We start from the raw sequence: 21405 nt of genomic DNA, 5'->3' as shown, positions 1-21405 counted from the left end.
TGAAAAAACTATTGTATTGAATTTAATTGTTCTGTAAGGGATGTTGAAGAAATATAATATTATCCAGGTACACCGAACAGTGTTTGTTAAGCAACGATCGAAGGATATTTTTTTATTTAATTTATTTATTAAGGCATACGGGGAAGTCTTGGAGCCCCTTTGTATCCTTCTTATCTAATAATTCAGCCCATTTTGGCTCGCCGGCTAACTATAGTTAGCTTTTTCAAATTTACAGTAATTTTACTACAATTACATAACAATCACATATAAGAAATAGGATTTAAGATAAGGGTCAGCTTCTGCTGACCCTTGTCAAAGGAGATCGGGTAATGAGATCCCTCGGTTGCCTTCTATTGAGCCTCCTTGGTGGGCGAGATCTGTTTAGAGCGCTGGCCAGCCGATTTCTGTGGCGCTCCAGCCTGTCATGGTATCTGCTCGATTGCTGGTTTATTTCGTCAAATACCGTTGCTAGTTTCAGGTCTCTGTGCAGAGTGGTGTTTCGAACAAACCACTCGCAGCCGGTGATGAGTCTTGCTACCTTATTTTGAATAGCCTGGATTCTTTTGATTTGGCTGTCGCATGCCAAGCCCCAGATTTGGCACCCATACTTCCAGTTTGGTGCTAAGATCTGTTTGTAAATTGTCAGCTTGTTGGATAGCGACAATTTACTGCGAGAAAAAAGTAGCCAGTAGTGCTTCGCCACCTTAGCACGTAGGCGCGATCTGATGTCGGTCACATGCTTGCAAAATGTGAGTCTGCGATCCAGAAGCACTCCAAGGTACTTTGCTGCGTTCGGCTGTGGTACGGGGGCTTCCTCGATGTAGACGGGCGGTGGCGTTCTCCGCTTTAAAGTAAAGCAGACGTTGTTGGATTTACTGCTATTGATGCCAATGTTCCAACGTCTTGCCCATTCCGAGAATTGATATGCAAAGTCCTGGATACCACCGGCTGCGTCGCGCTCGCATCGGGACCTGTAGGTGACGCACACGTCATCGGCAAATGTGGCCAACATAGATTTCCCGTAAAAGCTTACATCCGGCTGCGGCATGTCGTGGCTATACAGGCAGTAGAACAGGGGGCCGAGTACACTACCTCGTGGAACACCAGCACAAAGCACAAAGAGATGCGCAAGTAAACCAAATCGGTTTGAGTTGCCGCCATATCTAGGTTCTGTAGACTAATGGTTTTCCCCTTGTTTGCCGATGCTTGATTTGGATTTTTTCCTTTCAGTCTCCGGAGAAACACGAGACTTTCGCTTTATTTTTTGAAAGCGCTGCGGGGCAGCACATTAGGGGCTCGAGAGAACCGCAGTATCCAATGATTCATCAGCCGCAGCGGTTTCATTTAAAAAGTTCATACTGAAGTGTGCACCAAACCACCAGGGTTCTAGCCAGAACTTGAACCCTGGGCAAGAGAAGCTTTAAGCTCGCAAACAGCTGTTTGTGCGATCGCGTGGCAGCTGGGCAGCGGAGCCCCAGTTCGAGTAACTTAACTTTGTATTTTTGAATGAAAATGTTTTCGTTTCACTATTATTTCACTGTTAGTGACTTGGTGGGTCACTATTTGCGATATGTGCCAGTATTCTGGACTTGTCCATAAGTTTATTACCGCGAAAACTAATTTCACTTTATCCACTTTGTCAGGTGCGTATTGTTAGACACGAACCTTCTCATTTACTCGAAGGATATTAATCATGCATCTTTGAAAAGTAGCGGGTGCATTCCTAAGGCCAAATGGCATTCGAAGGTATTCGTAATGACCGCTTTTTGTGGAGAATGCAGTTTTAGAAATTGATTCTTCGTCCATTTCTATTTAATGAAATCCCTTTGCCAGATCGATCGTTGTAAAATATTGGCATTTACCCAGTTTGCCAAGAATTTCGTTCATATTTGGAATTGGATATCTGTCAGGTATGGTTATTTCATTTAGCTTTCTATAATCAATTACTACCCTGTACTTATTTACGCCAGAAGCATCCGGTTTCTTTGGTACGACCCAAGTAGGACTATTGTATGGCGAATTACTTTCCCTAATTAATCCCTGATTCAGCATTTCCCGTACTTGGTTTTCTACTTCGATTTCGTGTGTTTGCGCAAGTGGGTATTGTTTCGAATAAATTGGGGAGTTATGTGTTGTATTTAGTACGTGTTTCATTGTATTTGTAAATGTTAATTTTTCTCCCTCCTTATATTCAAGATTTCTAAATTTATTTAATAAGCCTTTTAACTTAAAAGTTTCCTCCTGATTTAGGTGATCTAATCGAAACTGTGAAAAATCTAATTTCTTTATTGATTCCTGATCTGAGCTTGCAATTGATTCTGGTGTCCTTTGGATATACAAATTTTGGTTTCTTTCGGATTCTGAAGTAATTAATTTGTATGTTTGATCAAACTGATTCAGCATTTTTCAACAATTTTCTGCCAATTAGCATATCGTAATTATTAGAAAATCTGTGCACATAAAATGGTTCGGTTTTTTTGAAAATACTATTTCTGGGCAACATTATCAAGTCGTTCAAGGTAATAGGGCCATTTGATGTTGAAACTTCACATCTACTACTTTGAACGGAAAGACAAAATATATTTTCATTGATCATATTAATTGTTGATCCTGTGTCTAGAAGGCATTTGTATGAGCGCCCTTTGTATACTATTTTTATGAATTCGTATTTTTCCGGGGCTGTTAACCGAAAATTTTCGTTTAGTTCAGAATTATTTTGGTTTTGTTTGTTATTAATTTGTTGTACAGATTGGACTTGTTGTTGCCCTTCATTAATGAAGCTATGATTTTGATGCGGATTGTATTGATTTTGGTTATAATACTGTTGCTCGTAATAATTAGGTTGGACTTCTTCGAATTCATGCCCGTCTTGGAATCTAATTTCGTCAATAGACATTTTAGTTTGTTCACTGTCCGATGGTCTTAGTCGTTTAGTAATCGGGAAGTTAGTATTTTTATATGTAGAGGGTTGTTGTAGTCGAGGGTATGTATTTCCTCTAAAATGCGTTGTTTGGGGATTTTGAGCTTTGTTGGGATATTGTTGGAAATGATTTTTTTGAATAATGGGTTGTGGGTTTATGTATTGGTTGGGTCTGAAATAATTAGGTGCGTGCCACTTGGGTGGGTTGTTAGTCATCTGCTGTGTATAGCTAGGTCTAAATGGTTGAATGTATTGATTAAAATTAGGTTGGAAGGGTTGGGAATATTGTGAGTAACTTGGTCGATTTTGAGTTTGAACATTTGTATTGAATTTTTGTGCTTTCGAATTCTGATTAGAATTTGAATTTTTATTACGATATTCTGGGTTTTTATAAAATTCAAAATTAATGTGTTCTTCATAAATTCCCTCATTTTGTGCAATGGTAATTAAGGATCTTAAGTCTGTAATATCGTGATGGGCTAAAATAGTGAATAATTGTATTGGTAGTTTCCTTATCAGTATCTTAATAGATTCTTTAATAGCCTGAATATAAATAAGAAAATCCGATTGGTTACCTTCCAGGTGTAGTTTCGAAATTAGTAATTGACGTCGTCTTTCCGCTTCTTCGCATAATGCTCTTAGGTTTCCTCTGTATGGTGTCTCCCTGAAGTTCTCCAGAAGTTTGTAGTTTGGTGTTTGAGTTTTAAATTCCGCGATGAGTCTTGCTTTAAGGGTAGACCAATCTTCGATGTTCGGAAGTCGCAAAGATCGTGTAATCTGTCCGTCCAAGTTCCTTTCGATGGCTCCCAGTAGAACCCTCTGTTGTCGGACATCATTTGTTTGGTAGAGCGAAATTACGTAATCCACTCTGCTGATAAAGGTGTGAAGGGTTTCTGGATCACCCTTGAATGGCATAATGTCTTTAAGCTGCCGACGGGCTTCGGCAAGGTTGATGTCGCTCAGCGCAACAATTTGGGGTGCGGCAATAATTGGTTGTGACATTTTTATTGTAAAATTTTTAAAATTTGTGTTTTATTTTTTTGTTTTGTTTCGGATTCAATTTTATTATTATTTTAAGCTTTCTAGTTTCACTTTTTTTTTTTTTTTGTAAATTTTTGTGTTGTATTATTAAAATTCTATATTGTTTTTATTTTTTATTTTTATATGTTGGTTTTAAAACTTAGTTGCCTTTGGACTTAATGTTTTTGTTTCGTATTTCACTTCCACTTATTATTGGATAACCGAATTGGAATTATAATCCAAGTTGAAGACTTTTCACGAATTTATTTTGGGAGATGTTTCGAGCACTGGACTATACAATTTAACTTATTTCCACTCGAAGGTTCTTTTTTTCGGATACTTTTGTATCCTACCGACTGCGCCAGTAAAATTGTTGTTTTATTTTTGAGTCGAACTAATGTCCCGTCAGTTGACTAAGGACAACGCCAAGAAATAAAAAATAGTTTTTAGGAGAAATAGTTTCACGACTTTATTCTTTGGATCTCAGCTTAAGACTAAAAATCAAATGCAAATTGGATTGAGGAGAAGCCTCAGTATTTGAACAATATTTGTATTTCGGGAGAGCCTCGCTCTTGGGTCCTTAAGATTAGGTAGCGTTGAAAGAGGGCAGTCAAATCTGCTTAGGTCAGGCTTTAGGATGTTTACAAGAACGGCTGCGCTGCCAAAGATAAACGAATGCTGCGCAGCTGGGATACATTATGGAAAATTACTAGAGTGCATTACTGATTTCTTTGAAATAATAGAAGTGGCTGGTTTGGACCACCCAAATACGTCACTATATAAATATGTAAAAGGTAGCTAATTCGAGCGGCGATCTTAACAAACGAATTTTAAAAATTTTTAAATTATAATAGTCAGGGCGTGAATTTTTATTTTATTTCATCATATTGCTACGAAATTGGCCAAAACTTCAAATATGTAAATTCGTTTCTTCGATCAGAATTGATTTCGGCCCGAAAATCGTCTTCTAGCACAACATGCACACATATATGCGTTCTCGTCTCTTGTTTTTACTCACACAAGCAAGCAAATTCTATTTTTAACTTTCTTACGCTCTTTTGTTGTTGTAAGCACGCTCAACTTCTTGATCTTAATCATTAATGTATGCAACGAAAAGATATCTGTACAAGCAAGACCACCACACCCAACGCCATGAGCTAGAGCCAGCCTCTAAAGCGTACACCAGCAAGTACAGGTACTCTCGTCTTCCATCCCTTTATTTCGTTACACGTTACACCTTCCATCTCTGCTAAGTCCCAATTCTGTTAATTTTTCTCGAACCTCTGCAACTGGCAGTGCCTAAATCTTGCCTGTTCATTCTCAAACTTAACTATAGTTCTAGAAAATACCTTTAGAATATTATATTAAATATCAAGGTAATGTAAGGTATCAAACATAACAGTTTAAATCAAAAATGCCACTTGGCCAATGAAATAATACAGTTTAACTCCAAGAAATGTTAATTTAAAATACTGCAACTCTTAACACTACTTAAAATTGAACTTCTGTTAATGCAACATCGCAATTACGTAATATTCATCCGTTAACATGGTATCATCCAGTTCTGTCTTCTTTTTGTGGCGTCTTTCGCTGGCAATCGCCTACCGCCACTCGTTAAGTTTGCTGCCAGTTGCCAATGTTGCAACTATCTGAGTGTCTCGCCAACTCACAAATACAAATTCGGTCTCGTTGTCTCACCAATACTTCTCCCTATATGACGAGTTCGTTTTTTTCCAGATCTTTCTTTTTTCCAGCTATTCGGCGTCACCAATACTTCTCCAGATATATTTGTAACTCGTTCTTCTCCTTCTCTTTCCCTACACAGCGCGTTACCAATACTGCTCTACCTTGGCCTTCTCGATCTTAGCTGCCACTTTGCATATCCAAGCGCCACCTCTTCAGATCCTCTTGTAGACTAGTGACAACTTTCCCAACATTCTTGTAGATCGCTACCGCCTTGTTATCGCTCCGCTTCCTTTACTTGCTTTTACTAGCCACTTGAAGTTCTCTGCTGATGCACAACTTCTGCTATCCGCCATCCACCAAAACTGATTAACGCCTTGCACCTTGTCCAGTTGACTACGTCCACAATCCTGTCTCTAGATTTTTGACGTCCACCACAAAGTCGTTACGCTGCTCTCCGATTTGGTACTCTCGCTGATCAATCGCCTTCTAGGTTGCTCACATCAATTCTCTTAGAGTCGGTTTCTCTGTCATTCCATCACGTTGCAGCAAGACAATTTCACAATATCATGCAATTCGCAAATTTGCCTTCTCGATCCCACACAAACCGTTTTCTTTGCAAATTTTGCACCAGAGTTTTATAATTTCTTACCTTCTTACAACCTTGTTTGATGACTGATTTTTGCAAATAACCTGGTTGAGCCCCAAAATTGTGGCCCAATGTTCCGTTTAATGGCATAAAACTCCTACGGCGACGTTGTGTTATTATAATTGTTTAATATATTATTATTAACATTTAGCATAACGTGTGGTTAAACTTTAAAGAGTTTACAACAATGTGTGGTTCATGTGTTACGCTTGAGATCTCGGCACCGACTCCCCATCAATTTTATTCATCTCTCTCTCTCTCTCTCATGCTCTCTTGTGGCGTTATTAGAACCGAAGACCACTCCGCGTCTCACGGCATATTTGCTCTTCGAGCTTGGTTCCGATTCCTACATATGTACATAAATATCCTTCATATAGCTGTAAACGCTTCCTTCTGCCTGTTTAATACTTTTCAACGGATCTATGTAGTATGTTTTGATATTTTTCATATTATTTTAAAATAATAAATTTCTATGGATTTGCACAAAACGTAAGAGTCGGTGTGACGATTAGACATAGTGCACGATAAAATTTTAGCTTTTGTTATTTCTAGCTTATTAGTTTAAAGATCTTGACTAACATGAATAGATCGAGTCTGTAATGATTCTTATCAAACTAATATACCAATTCTGTCCTTATCTTTGCCAATATGAACATTCATAAAACATTAAGGACAATTATTTGCCAAGTAAACAGCTCATCAAACTAAAAATCGTAATGTCGGTTCAATATGTGTATTGTCTTCAAAAAGTTTAATCCAGATCAGTTAAACAATTTTTGAACAATTAAAAACAAATTTTAAATACTGGTCTCCCATAAAATATATAGCAGAAGAAAAAACATTGTTTATAAAAAGGGAAATAGAGGGAATCCGCTCCTTGCAGTGACTTGAAACTCAAAATTGAGTCGACATATGTTTTAAGATCTGAGTGACTTTTAAAACGAGCCTTATTATTAATACTGTATGTATAGGTACATCTCAAGTAAGTGAGAGCTGTTAAATATACAATAATTTATAAATATACACGTAGTCGTCAATTGAGCAGAGCCAGTTCAAGCTCATCCCATTTTATGGAATAGAAAATAACAAAAAATAGCACGAATTTTAGTTTAAACCTAACGAACCGTGTTGACATGAAGTATACAAACAAACATTATTTAGCTTAACAACGATCTTCACGTAAGTCATTCTTTAATGATAATTAGCGAAAAAAATACCTAGTAAAGAATAAACAAAATTATAAACAAATATATATAAAAAATCCACCAATAATTAACTTTTACCAATTTGAGATGAACGTTGATGAACGATAAAAGTTAAAAACGATGCATTCTGATGTTAAACGAAAACCTCTCTTAGTTTGAATTTGAATTAAGTGAAGACATATTCTGTAATGAGAGACCCCAAATAAAGGATTAACTCAAAATACACCGGCTAAAAATGCAACGGCTTTCAATTCTCTAAAAATTCAGATATGTTCAGCAGTTTATGACTAAATTAGCGCGTCTAATTTCTTTTTAGCAATCCCACTAGCCTCGACAGAAGTATCTGATAGTGGAGGAGCTGAACTATAGCGTTCTCTCTTGTTTATGTTGTAGATCACGTAGAGAATGCTTTGACTTAATAGTTTTATTGGTGATTCACAAATCAAAAGTAGTTACGGAGGATCCCTGAGAAAAGTATCCCATTTACAGTATAAAAGCTTAAATATTGCAAAGCTCCAAATAGAACTTGTTAAATAAAATTGGCAACTGTCGGGCTTCGTGATTAAACTAAATATTTTACAACGGACGAAGCTATTCTATCCTCCTAGATCAGCTTTGACTAAGTCTGTTAAGCACCATTCAAATCTGTACTCTATGAAAACTCTTCTCCTCGGAAGGCATACCTACTTTTAATGAGTTATATTTTTATGTCTTTTTCCAGGAAGTTCGAAACGGCTTGAGTTACATATCCATAAGTCTACATAATTAGCTTTAAAAACTTCCACTTCCACAGATTCTTTTATATTTTAAATTCTTTGAGTAATTTTACTCTCCAGAATCCATAATCTAAGCACCCAACATAACATAAAAAAACTGTTGTTTTACGAAAGGTATAGAAGATCATTACATTTATAGGCATAACGTAAATCTTATTTATTTCTGCAGATTTAAATACGCAATTTTTTAGAAGCTACCTATAAGATATTACCATTATTACCTATAATTATAATTAATTATTAATTAATAATTATTAATAATTATGATTATATTACTTACTCATGAACTCGTTAATATTTGATAATAATCGTAGACTATAAAAAAATTTATATGATAATTAAGCTTTGTTTATATTTAAATGAATATTTTGAATTCCCGACTTAAAGCATTTATGCCGGGAACGAACATGGTATTTGCAGTGAAATGGTACATTGCCTTCTTTTTTGCTGCTTCAATTTTTGTAATGTCGTGTAGTGGCCATGGCAGACTGGTCGAACCACCCAGTAGAGCATCAGCTTGGCGTTTTGGATTTCAAACACCACCAGACTATAATGACCATGAACTATACTGCGGAGGGCTTAGCCGGCAATGGCAAAGAAACGGCGGTAAATGTGGAGAATGTGGAGACGCGTGGGATGTTCCAGAACCACGACCCCACGAATATGGTGGCCACTGGGGAAAAGGCTTAATTGTGCGAAGCTATTTGCCTGGATCTCAAATGACGATTCGTGTAGAATTGACAGCTAGTCATATGGGGTAACTAATTTTTTTGTGTTGCTTAAAATCAGTATATACATAATTATATTTCCAGATATTTTGAGTTTCGAATATGCCCAAATCCAAATGCTAAGCAGTCATGCTTGGATAAAAATGTATTGTCAATTCTTAATGGATCTCCTTCTCAGCCAAATAAATCAGATCTAGATAACCGATTTTATCCTCGGAACGGAAGTTGCATATATGAAATTTTGGCACAGTTACCAGGTGAATATATTTTAACACTAGATCAGAATCTTACTTTGGTAGAAAAACCTGCAATTATAATCTGTCTAAGTAGATTTTACCATAAAATAAAGAATATCAATATTTTATGAAATAAATTTTATCTATATAAATTAATTTATATTCAAATATAAACATGGTATATAAAGTAACAAACATGGTAAACAAGAGAGATTGCTATAGTCGAGTTCCCGGACTATCAGATACCCGTTACTCAGCTAGTGGGAATGCTAACGCAAATTCATAACTTTTCTGATTTGATATCAAAAGGTGAAAGGAGGGGCGTGGGCACAGTGTTTTTGGTATACCGATATAGTTGACAAGACAAATAATAAAACGAAGAAAAATCTATACATTTTTAGTTCTGGGCGGTTCTGGGCGGCTTGTGGGCGTTAGAGTGGGCGTGGCAGTATGGATCAACAAACTTGCGTTGCGTCTACCATATGTCTCTAGAATCTGTGTGCCTAATATAAACCTTCTGGCCTTTAAAGTTCGTGAGATCAAGGCGTTCATACGGACGGACGAACAGAAGGATATGGTCAGATCGACTGGACTATTGATCCTGATCAATTATATATACGCTTCCTTCTGCCTGTTACATACTTTTACACGAATCTAGTATACCCTTTCACTCCACGAGTAACGGGTATAACAAAGGAGACTGCTATAGTCGACAGCAAGATATTTAAACGTAATTCTTAAAAAATTTGTTAATATAATCAAATTAACTATTTCAATAACATTGCAGATTTTACATGTGAACACTGTGTTCTGCAATGGCGTTATGTTGCAGGCAATAATTGGGGTATGTGTAGCAATGGTATAGGAGCTATTGGATGTGGTCCACAAGAAGAATTTCGTTCGTGCTCTGATATTGCCTTAACTACAGAATATTTGCACCCATATCTAGGTCCTATTAGCGCACCACCTACACAATCTAATGGAATGCCTGCGAACACGACACATAATTCTGTTAATACACAAAGTGACAAATTAAAGTATATTTTCATCATTTTACTGCTGTTAATACTAATATTAGTTTGCCTTGTTGTTATACGTTTGAAGTTCCACAATCACAACAGCTTTTGTATTCAACAATTTGTTAATAATCTTAAAAAATATTTATTTTGGAATTCATTTCAACACAATAATTTTATATGTGATGTATTTACCCCTGGCAATGATAAATTAGGTAGCCGACCCAGTCCACTTCCACGAAATAAGAGATTAAATAATGAAGTAAAAAATTTAGTAATAGAAACAAGCACAGTATAAATACCTGTAAGTTGTAATTATTTTTGCACGTTTTTAAACACATTAATAAAATAGTTTACAATTAGTTTATGTTAAGAATGGTTATATATATCATGTGATTAAGTAAATATTTATTACAAATTGTTATTTTATGTTAAGCTGTGCACTATAAAAAACCAAATTCAACGTGTCCTCATAATTTTTGTATTTTACGCACTCAAAGGATCGATCTACGGTTTTATACGAAGGGTAAGTTAATTGTTTTAAATATCATACTAGAACAAAAAGCCTTTTAATTAAAAGAATCAATGGGGCCGAACGAACCCTTTCTTGGGGTGAAGTCAAGTGGGTAGAAGAGTACCACCACATACTTTCCCAAATACTGGCACAGCGACAGCTTCACAATATCCTTATTAACTACTGGTCGGCTTGGCAGCTCCAACAAGTGCCGCGGACAGCAGTAGGATAGATAAGTACTTGGCCATGACTGGGACGAAATTTGAACAGTAACGGACGACACATCGTGCGGCCCACCATAGCATCCTTGGTCTTATTGGATTTGGGTTGTCGGCGAAGATCCGAATGCACAAGCTTTCTGAGCTTACCACTGCTAGTTGCTTTACTTTGTCTTACAAAAAAATGACCTGCCTTCAGGGTCAGCAAATCTGTCGAATTCTCAGTAATAAGCAGATCGCTCTGGAGTTGATGCACGTAAGCACATAGAACACATAAAACATAACATTCTACGCCTGCTTTCCAAAGGCCTATATTGCCCAAATAGTGAAGGCGCTACACTCTCTTGGAAACAAAACTACTAAAACTAAAAAATCTTTTCTAAGAGCTTGTTGAGCTAATAAGATTTTTAATAGCTGGCTTTAAAGAACCGCAAAAAAAATGCCACAAATTGATATTAGTCTTGTAAATTTCATTTTTAAAAAATTGCTGGATATTTTTTCGCTCTGGAGTTGATGCACGTAAGCACATAGAACACATAAAACATAACATTCTACGCCTGCTTTCCAAAGGCCTATATTGCCCAAATAGTGAAGGCGCTACACTCTCTTGGAAACAAAACTACTAAAACTAAAAAATCTTTTCTAAGAGCTTGTTGAGCTAATAAGATTTTTAATAGCTGGCTTTAAAGAACCGCAAAAAAAATGCCACGAATTGATATTAGTCTTGTAAATTTCATTTTTAAAAAATTGCTGGATATTTTTTCATAATTTTATTAGTCTTGTAAGTTTCTATCGGTTTGCCAAAAACTTTTTGCCAAGACTAGTCTAACGCATTTAGCCGCCCAAAACCGCCACGTCCACACTTTCGAAAACTGTTTAGATTTTCCATCGTTTTATTTTTCATTCATATTCACGCCCCTCCTTTCACTTACAAAACGACCAAACCGGTCACGTCCACACCTTTGAAAATTTTTTAAATATCTGTCGATATCCCAGATAAATTATGAAATTTCGAACACTAACGGATATGTGATAGTCGGGGAACTCGACTATAGCATTCTCTAAAAATAAATTAAAATAATGATCCACTAAGATATATTCCAAACACTTTCACTTTTCCCGAAATAAGCTTTGATTTTTTAAAGAATACAAAAAAAAAAAACAATATATAATGTCTGCTCTCAACACAAAAGCCGTCAGGTAATCATAATCATAAGCTGTTAGAGTTGTTCCAAGGCGCAAAATATCCGCTGGTAGTTGCCTGCATAAAAGGCATGACCCGTAGCATTCGGGAAGTGATCAAAAGGACTTCATCAGGACTTAATCAGTTGTCGATTGCAGCAAATCCTTAAATGTTGCTATGATCGGCAGATACAAAATTTTTAAAGCAATCCGATTAATTGTTTGTTGCCCGACCACTGCACCATACTCCTCTATTACTTCTTCCAATTCTTGAAACTAACATCTAGCCCCACTGCAAGAAGCTGGCTTAATAGTAGCATTGATTGAAACGTTTACTTATACAAGCGGGCTGTTTTATTTAGCTTCAAAAAGCAGAAACCGTCCAAAGGTGGCGTATTGTTCGAATCTACTTTTCGAACCACAGTGTTTACTTTTATTTATTTTAACGGTATCATTTCAAACATGCTTCAGTCATAAAAGTATGAAAATCACTATGACGGGTGTCGTAGCCGCCAGTAAACCTTAAATTTATTGAACTTCCACATTGGATACTTCAGGTGTGCAATAATATTTTTCGTTATCTATACAGACGTGCTGCGGTGGCATCTAGGCACGCCTCTCTCTATCTCTTTCGCGCCTTTTGCTTAGCGTTTTGCTAAAACTCAAACTTTTTACTTGTAGAGCAAAAGGGTATAGTAGATTAGTTGAAAAGTACATATTAGGTATCAGGTAGAAGGAAGCTGAAGCAGCCCGCAGCCAGCAGCAGCTCATCATAAATTTGAGTTATTTTATTTATCACTCTTATACATTGCTGTGTGCAAAAAGAAAGATTTTGAATTCCCCTTTATGATGTGTTCCTCTCTCTCAATAGAGAGCGAGCACAGCTGTTTTAATCTTTAGTGTGTGATCAGGATGTCCGTTAGTTTATCTAACTTTCTGTTCGTCTGTTCGCCCTTCAAGAACTATAAATACCAGAAAAATGTTGCACGCGTGTGTCAATAATATTTTCTGTGCTTAAGAAAATCGAAGAAACGGATGATGATATCTTGGCTATCTAGCTCATGGCGTTGGGTGTGGTGGTCTTGCTTGTACATATACCTTTTCGCTACATACATTAATGAATAAGATCAAGAATTGAGTGTGCTTACAACAACAGAATAGAGGAGCTAGGACACAAAATCGGAGGAAGCAAATTAATATATTCGGAAGGGGGCAGTTCTAGAACAGAAAAGCTTGAGAATTTGTAGCCTGCGAAACACCAGTGGAATCGTGTTCGCGGATTGCCCTGCCCTACCTATGACCACTTTCCTTAAAAGCATGACTCTAGTGGCCCCTTTGGTACTTGGTAAGAAAGTAAATTGGTACAAATAAAAACGAACTAAAGTAAGTCGAGGGAATAAAAGGCAGAGGGTTTTTGTTTATTTTTTTTTGTTTTTGTCGTTTTTTTTTGCGAATTCAGAAAACAAGTTTATAAAGTTATTCAAGAAAGGTATAATTAAAGGGTTAAAGGGTACAGGTTGCTAATTATAACAAAGCATTTATTTATTATTATTATTATTATTTATTATTATTATTATTATTATTATATTTCAATTGATTATATATTTACGAATTCAGACTGGGAGTTTAATAAAAAAAAGAACACAGTTAGGTTTTTATGTATTTAATAATATTTATTATATTGTTATTTCCAATAAAGGAAGAACTAGAGCCTTTGGCACCATCGAAGTTGAAGTGGGCTTAGCAGTATTATCGCGATTGATAACTTACTCAGAACTGAACTACTGTATGGGTTTATATAGGCAAATTGGGATACCTTAAGGGCGAAGTTTAAGAGAATAAAGTTATCAACGTCTATTCTCCCGAAAAGAGAGGTGTCTATTCTCCCGTTAAGAGAGGAGCTTCCGAAAAATAGGAGTAATTTGAGAATCCTGAGACGATTGTGTGGGCGGAAGTTTTTGTTATTTCAGTTGGCTCGCCAAGTGATCGAATGTTTAGGGGACGTGGACGTTGGCTCGGCCCAGAGTCTAGACTTTGGACTTCGGACTTTTGCACTTTGCTGTGCGTAAATGACAGCTAAGCATAATCGAAGGTCTCTCGATCTTTGACATTAATGTGTGTGAGTCATTGTTTACAATAGTGTGTGTGGTTATAGTTGGGAAGTTGTGGGTGTAGATATGTTACTTCCCCATACTTAAGAAAAAAGCCCTTCCAGGGGCGTTTAGATTAGTGTACAATACAGGGGTATTGGAGGGTTTTTTTTTATTGAAAGATATTATTCGTCTGATTGAGTTGCTCGATTATTTCCTTTGTTCGAGTGGTTCATGTTTAGTTACATTATTGTTAAAATAGATAGTTTGATTATAGTCTAACATTGTGTTGGTAATTAATATTTCTTCTAATTTGACAGAACAATTAAATGCTTTTATCATATTATTGCCTTCTATTATAGTTTCTCTATTGATACAGTTTTGGTTTAGGATAGTCTTGGAAAGGTTCCAAGTTGTGATTATATTAGGTTCTACATATTTTATTTCAAAATCAGAATGTGTTTTACTGTATCTACATTGTGTTGGGACCTGGTTTAGTATACCAATTATACATTTATTTACAACTAAGCTTTGAGAACTTGCCGTGTATGTTTGATTATTGTGTGAAAAATATTAGTCATGTATTGTTTCGGTTTGTATGTTACTTTTTCCGGATTATTTAAAAAACGGGTGATTTGGTTATTTCTCGTGGAATGTGGGATATTATCAGAATTTCGTTCGTATCAGATTTAAGCCAAGCTGAAGTTTTAATATTTCGAAGTTTTTCATAATTGACGTGGATTAATGAACAGTGTTTTAGAAGTTTTGGATTAAAGATACCTAAGCGTGTCAGTTGCAAACCAAGCTCTATGTCTTCAATGTATTCAGTGAATTGTTGTAAGTTGAAAATTATTAAATTTACAATTTTTTCTCCTTTAAAGTTATTATTTAAATGATTAGTCAATTCGATTCCTTGGTTAATGACTTCTATTACGTGGTTAAGTTCGCTTATTTGTACATTATTTTTAGTGTTAGTTCTTTATATAAAGTACCGTATAAGTATTTGTAAATTGTTCCCATAAAGTTACCAAGACCGCGTTTGCTACGTTTTACAATTCGTATAGCGTTCATTTCTCTTTTAAGTTTTTCTTGATACTGATACTGTATTTGTGGTGAGGTATTAAAATGTTGAGTTTGTTTAATAAGTTCTTCATAAGTAGTTTTTAGTTTTTAGTTAAGTTAATAGATAAGTAATGATTTTCGTGGTTTGTCGGTAAATCTATTGATCCGGATTGAAAGATTAGGTCGCCGTTTTTGGACTGGATAGGGGTTACTTTTAGGTATTGTGTGTTGATTGTCGATAGGAGGCATAACATGAATATCATGCTCGGGAGTAGGCCTGGAATTATCGTTATTATATTTACTTTTATAAATTTTCTTTTTTTTCACTTAGATTTATAGTGTATCTTTCTACCTCTATTTGTTTCTTCGAAATGTTTATCATCTATTTGTCTTAAATTTCTTGTCTTTTTGAATGGGTTAGTCGTTTTTGATCTAACTAGAGGGGATTCTTTGAAGTTTGTGTCTATGTTAAAATCGTGTCTATTTTCATTGAGTTTGTCAATTTTGCTTACTTTATTTTTTGAGTGTTATAGGTAGGGGTTCCTGCAAAAATGAAGATATCTGATGGGGTTCGACCAGTTGTGTTGCGTTTTGTTTTGTGATTGTCAATGTAAAGTATTTTTTTAAATTTTAAAATTAAAAATTAAAAAAAATAAAAAATTAAATATTATTAATTTTTCATTAACGGTTTTAAGTTTAAGTGCAATGCACATGAAGGCGGAGTCTTTGTCGGCTTTTATTTCTATGGGTTTACCCATATCGTTGAATATGCGTAAAATATCTCTTTTAGTTTCAAGCCAATCTCTACTGTTTACCTCTATCAGGAAGGCGTATTTAGAATAAATGTCAATACATGATAGGAATTGTTTATTGTTTACTAATTAAATATGGTGTCCATGACATACTTTTCTCTGGGAGTAAAGGTTTCTGGGGTTGTTTCAAGGGTTAATTTTGTATTTCTATGTTCAGTTTTAGCGATGTTACAGATTTCCCATTCGTTTATGATGTTATGGATAAGTTTTTGATAATCAGGGTAATAGTAAAGTTCTTTGAACTGAAGTGTGAGTTTTTCTATACCAGGGTATATTAATTCTTTATGCGTTTTGAGAATGATTTCTTAAATTGGGCGTATGTTTGAATGTCTATTAGTTTACTACTAGTTTTCATAGTTTTAGTGAAACTGTCGGGACTTATGATTTGACTATACGCATTTTGAAATATTTGAAAGTCGATCTCATCAGGAAAGTAAATAACACTTTTCTTAGTCCAGAAGTATTCTTTAATGATATCTTTTGAAGGGTATCAGTCATTTCTTTATAACTGATTTTAATTCTGGTTTTATGGAAATATTTTATTATTTGGATGTCGTCAAAATTGTCTTTTATGAATTCGAATTGTCTGTTGTAATAATTAAGAGGTCTTTCTGTTATTGAAATGTCATTTTGGTTGTCTTCTTGTGCACAATGCACAGTAACTGCTGTGGAAAGGGAAGCTGGGTCATCTTCTCCTAGGAAGTTTTCCTGAATTTCAACTCTAGATAGAGCGTCAGCTACATGATTTTCTTTACCGGGTAGATATTGAATATTATAATCGTATTCGTTAAGTTTTATCTTCCATCTCTGTAATTTCATATTGGGATCTTTTATGTTACTTAGCCGTACAAGTGGCCTATGATCGCTTAATCTGTCGAACTTTCTACCGAATAGGTAGGTCCTGAAATATTTTGTTTCCCATACTATAGCTAATAGTTCTTTTTATATTGCCGAATAGTTAAGTTCGTGTTCGTTTAAAGTTCTGCTTGCATAGCAGGGTGGTTTATGCTCTTGGGATAATACAGTACCTATGGCTATATTACTTGCGTCTGTTGTCAGCGATAATTTCTTTTCGAAGTTGGGGTATATTAGGATTGGATCAGACTTGATGAGTACTTTTAGTTTCTCGAAGGCGGAAAAGTAATCATTATCTTTTGTGTCAATTACTGCTCCTTTTTTTAATTTGGACGTCATAGGTTTTGCTATTTTTGCAAAATTGGGAATGAACTTACGGTAGAATCCGCAGAGTCCAAGGAATGTGGTTTTAGGAATAGGAAAATTAATAATTGTTAGGGTTTGGTTTTATAGCGTCTGTTGTGATAATGTGACCGAGAAATTCTGTTTCTTTATTCAGAAATTCACATTTATCAACTTCCAATTTTAGATTGTGTTCTTCCAATGAAGTGGAATAAATGATTATATCATCTAAATAAACTAAACAAATTAAATTAAGTCTTCTAGAAGATTGCTCATGCAGCGTTGAAATGTTGGTGGTGCATTTTTTATACCAAAAGTCATACGAGTATATTCGTAATGTACATGTTTTGTTGAAAATGCTGTTTTGGATATTGATTGCTGGTCCATTTGAATTTGATGGAAACCTTTAGTTAGATCAATGGTTGTGAGGTATTGAGAGCGTCCAAGCTTCTCTAATATTTCGTCCATTACTGGAATAGGGAATTTGTCGTCAATGGTTATTTCATTGAGATAGTCTATGACTAATCGAAATTTTGGTTTGCCAGAAGCATCACTTCTCTTTGGCACAATCCAAATGGGAGAACAATAGGGGGATTTAGATTTCCTAATTATGTTTTGTTCTATCATTTCTTTGATTTGCCTGTTGACTTCTTGATCAAACGCTTGGGGATATTTATATGGTTTTTTATAGATAGGGTCTTCGTGTTTTGTATGAATGACATGTTTGTGAAGGCCAAAGTTTCACCTTCTTTGTACTGAATATCACGGTATTCAAGCAAAACGTGGGAAAGTTGCCTTTCTTCTGTATTTAGATGTTCTAATTTAAATACGTTCGATTTTCTTAACTCGTCATCTAAGTCGTAGTTAGAGGATGTTACTAGAAAGGCTTCTTCTATGTATGGGGTGATAAGAGGGTTTTCCTCAGATCCCATTTACAGTATAAAAGCTTAAATATTGCAAAGCTCCAAATAGAACTTGTTAAATAAAATTGGCAACTGTCGGGCTTCGTGATTAAACTAAATATTTTACAACGGACGAAGCTATTCTATCCTCCTAGATCAGCTTTGACTAAGTCTGTTAAGCACCATTCAAATCTGTACTCTATGAAAACTCTTCTCCTCGGAAGGCATACCTACTTTTAATGAGTTATATTTTTATGTCTTTTTCCAGGAAGTTCGAAACGGCTTGAGTTACATATCCATAAGTCTACATAATTAGCTTTAAAAACTTCCACTTCCACAGATTCTTTTATATTTTAAATTCTTTGAGTAATTTTACTCTCCAGAATCCATAATCTAAGCACCCAACATAACATAAAAAAACTGTTGTTTTACGAAAGGTATAGAAGATCATTACATTTATAGGCATAACGTAAATCTTATTTATTTCTGCAGATTTAAATACGCAATTTTTTAGAAGCTACCTATAAGATATTACCATTATTACCTATAATTATAATTAATTATTAATTAATAATTATTAATAATTATGATTATATTACTTACTCATGAACTCGTTAATATTTGATAATAATCGTAGACTATAAAAAAATTTATATGATAATTAAGCTTTGTTTATATTTAAATGAATATTTTGAATTCCCGACTTAAAGCATTTATGCCGGGAACGAACATGGTATTTGCAGTGAAATGGTACATTGCCTTCTTTTTTGCTGCTTCAATTTTTGTAATGTCGTGTAGTGGCCATGGCAGACTGGTCGAACCACCCAGTAGAGCATCAGCTTGGCGTTTTGGATTTCAAACACCACCAGACTATAATGACCATGAACTATACTGCGGAGGGCTTAGCCGGCAATGGCAAAGAAACGGCGGTAAATGTGGAGAATGTGGAGACGCGTGGGATGTTCCAGAACCACGACCCCACGAATATGGTGGCCACTGGGGAAAAGGCTTAATTGTGCGAAGCTATTTGCCTGGATCTCAAATGACGATTCGTGTAGAATTGACAGCTAGTCATATGGGGTAACTAATTTTTTTGTGTTGCTTAAAATCAGTATATACATAATTATATTTCCAGATATTTTGAGTTTCGAATATGCCCAAATCCAAATGCTAAGCAGTCATGCTTGGATAAAAATGTATTGTCAATTCTTAATGGATCTCCTTCTCAGCCAAATAAATCAGATCTAGATAACCGATTTTATCCTCGGAACGGAAGTTGCATATATGAAATTTTGGCACAGTTACCAGGTGAATATATTTTAACACTAGATCAGAATCTTACTTTGGTAGAAAAACCTGCAATTATAATCTGTCTAAGTAGATTTTACCATAAAATAAAGAATATCAATATTTTATGAAATAAATTTTATCTATATAAATTAATTTATATTCAAATATAAACATGGTATATAAAGTAACAAACATGGTAAACAAGAGAGATTGCTATAGTCGAGTTCCCGGACTATCAGATACCCGTTACTCAGCTAGTGGGAATGCTAACGCAAATTCATAACTTTTCTGATTTGATATCAAAAGGTGAAAGGAGGGGCGTGGGCACAGTGTTTTTGGTATACCGATATAGTTGACAAGACAAATAATAAAACGAAGAAAAATCTATACATTTTTAGTTCTGGGCGGTTCTGGGCGGCTTGTGGGCGTTAGAGTGGGCGTGGCAGTATGGATCAACAAACTTGCGTTGCGTCTACCATATGTCTCTAGAATCTGTGTGCCTAATATAAACCTTCTGGCCTTTAAAGTTCGTGAGATCAAGGCGTTCATACGGACGGACGAACAGAAGGATATGGTCAGATCGACTGGACTATTGATCCTGATCAATTATATATACGCTTCCTTCTGCCTGTTACATACTTTTACACGAATCTAGTATACCCTTTCACTCCACGAGTAACGGGTATAACAAAGGAGACTGCTATAGTCGACAGCAAGATATTTAAACGTAATTCTTAAAAAATTTGTTAATATAATCAATTAACTATTTCAATAACATTGCAGATTTTACATGTGAACACTGTGTTCTGCAATGGCGTTATGTTGCAGGCAATAATTGGGGTATGTGTAGCAATGGTATAGGAGCTATTGGATGTGGTCCACAAGAAGAATTTCGTTCGTGCTCTGATATTGCCTTAACTACAGAATATTTGCACCCATATCTAGGTCCTATTAGCGCACCACCTACACAATCTAATGGAATGCCTGCGAACACGACACATAATTCTGTTAATACACAAAGTGACAAATTAAAGTATATTTTCATCATTTTACTGCTGTTAATACTAATATTAGTTTGCCTTGTTGTTATACGTTTGAAGTTCCACAATCACAACAGCTTTTGTATTCAACAATTTGTTAATAATCTTAAAAAATATTTATTTTGGAATTCATTTCAACACAATAATTTTATATGTGATGTATTTACCCCTGGCAATGATAAATTAGGTAGCCGACCCAGTCCACTTCCACGAAATAAGAGATTAAATAATGAAGTAAAAAATTTAGTAATAGAAACAAGCACAGTATAAATACCTGTAAGTTTTTTTTTTTTTTTTTTTTTGCTTTTCTTTTATTTATTGAATCTTCTTGTATAAGAACTAACAATAAGTTTAAAAATCTTAACTATAACAAGTATTTTTTGAACAGTTGTATTATTTTTCCAACTGTTCTATGATTAAGCGGCCCTAATAATTTATTCGCTGGGTTGGTAGGTCCTTTCGCCGGAGTCGGGAACGGCTGCTGAGCTGGATTAGACCTCGCGCTAGGTGGTTGGGGTGCGTGTAAAGCTTGCTATGGTATTTTTCCTTAAGTTCCGTGATTGCGTTGGTAACTGATGGGATATTTAAGTCTCTTTGGATGTTTTCACTCCGAACGTACCACGGTGCCCCAGTGATGGTTCTCAGGATCTTTGATTGTGCTCGCTGTATGATGTCAATATTGCTGTTGCTGGCATTGCCCCATAACTGTGAGCCATAGGTCCAGATAGGTTTCAATACAGAATTGTAGAGCAAGACCTTGTGGTCTAGGCTGAGCGGAGAACCAGAGTTGATGAGCCAGTGTAAGTTGTTGGCTTTGAGTTTAAGTTGGGTTTTTTTGGCTTCAATGTGCCTGCGCCATGTGAGT

General features: G+C 35.5%; 1 protein-coding gene and 1 long non-coding RNA gene across 9 annotated transcripts in view; both read left to right on the top strand.

Annotated features, from left to right (window-relative positions):
• The window catches only part of LOC6621301, a 29214-nt gene extending 8372 nt beyond the window's left edge, over nt 1–20842 (top strand). For 2 of the 8 annotated variants that reach the window (XM_032717855.1, XM_032717854.1), the window contains exons 4-8: nt 8641–9010; nt 9066–9238; nt 18921–19290; nt 19346–19518; nt 20284–20842. In XM_032717855.1, coding sequence (XP_032573746.1) covers nt 8641–9010; nt 9066–9238; nt 18921–19290; nt 19346–19518; nt 20284–20810 — 1613 coding nt within the window. In that variant the 3' untranslated portion in view covers nt 20811–20842. Of the gene's footprint in view, nt 1–7352; nt 7452–8640; nt 9011–9065; nt 9239–9747; nt 9948–10004; nt 10704–13232; nt 13493–14684; nt 15075–18920; nt 19291–19345; nt 19519–20027; nt 20228–20283 lie in introns of those variants that run through there. The other 6 variants (XM_032717856.1, XM_032717858.1, XM_032717859.1 and 3 more) reach the window with 6 other exon arrangements.
• Nucleotides 15190–18913, top strand: LOC116800958. The gene is made up of 2 exons (XR_004361697.1): nt 15190–18647; nt 18703–18913. It is a non-coding gene; the product is annotated as an uncharacterized LOC116800958 (long non-coding RNA).
• Nucleotides 20843–21405: the final 563 nt, after the last annotated feature.

This window comes from Drosophila sechellia, chromosome 3L (genome assembly GCF_004382195.2).
Source record: "Drosophila sechellia strain sech25 chromosome 3L, ASM438219v1, whole genome shotgun sequence".
Taxonomy (NCBI): Eukaryota; Metazoa; Arthropoda; class Insecta; order Diptera; family Drosophilidae; genus Drosophila; species Drosophila sechellia.
This window is presented reverse-complemented; position numbering and strand designations above follow the sequence as displayed.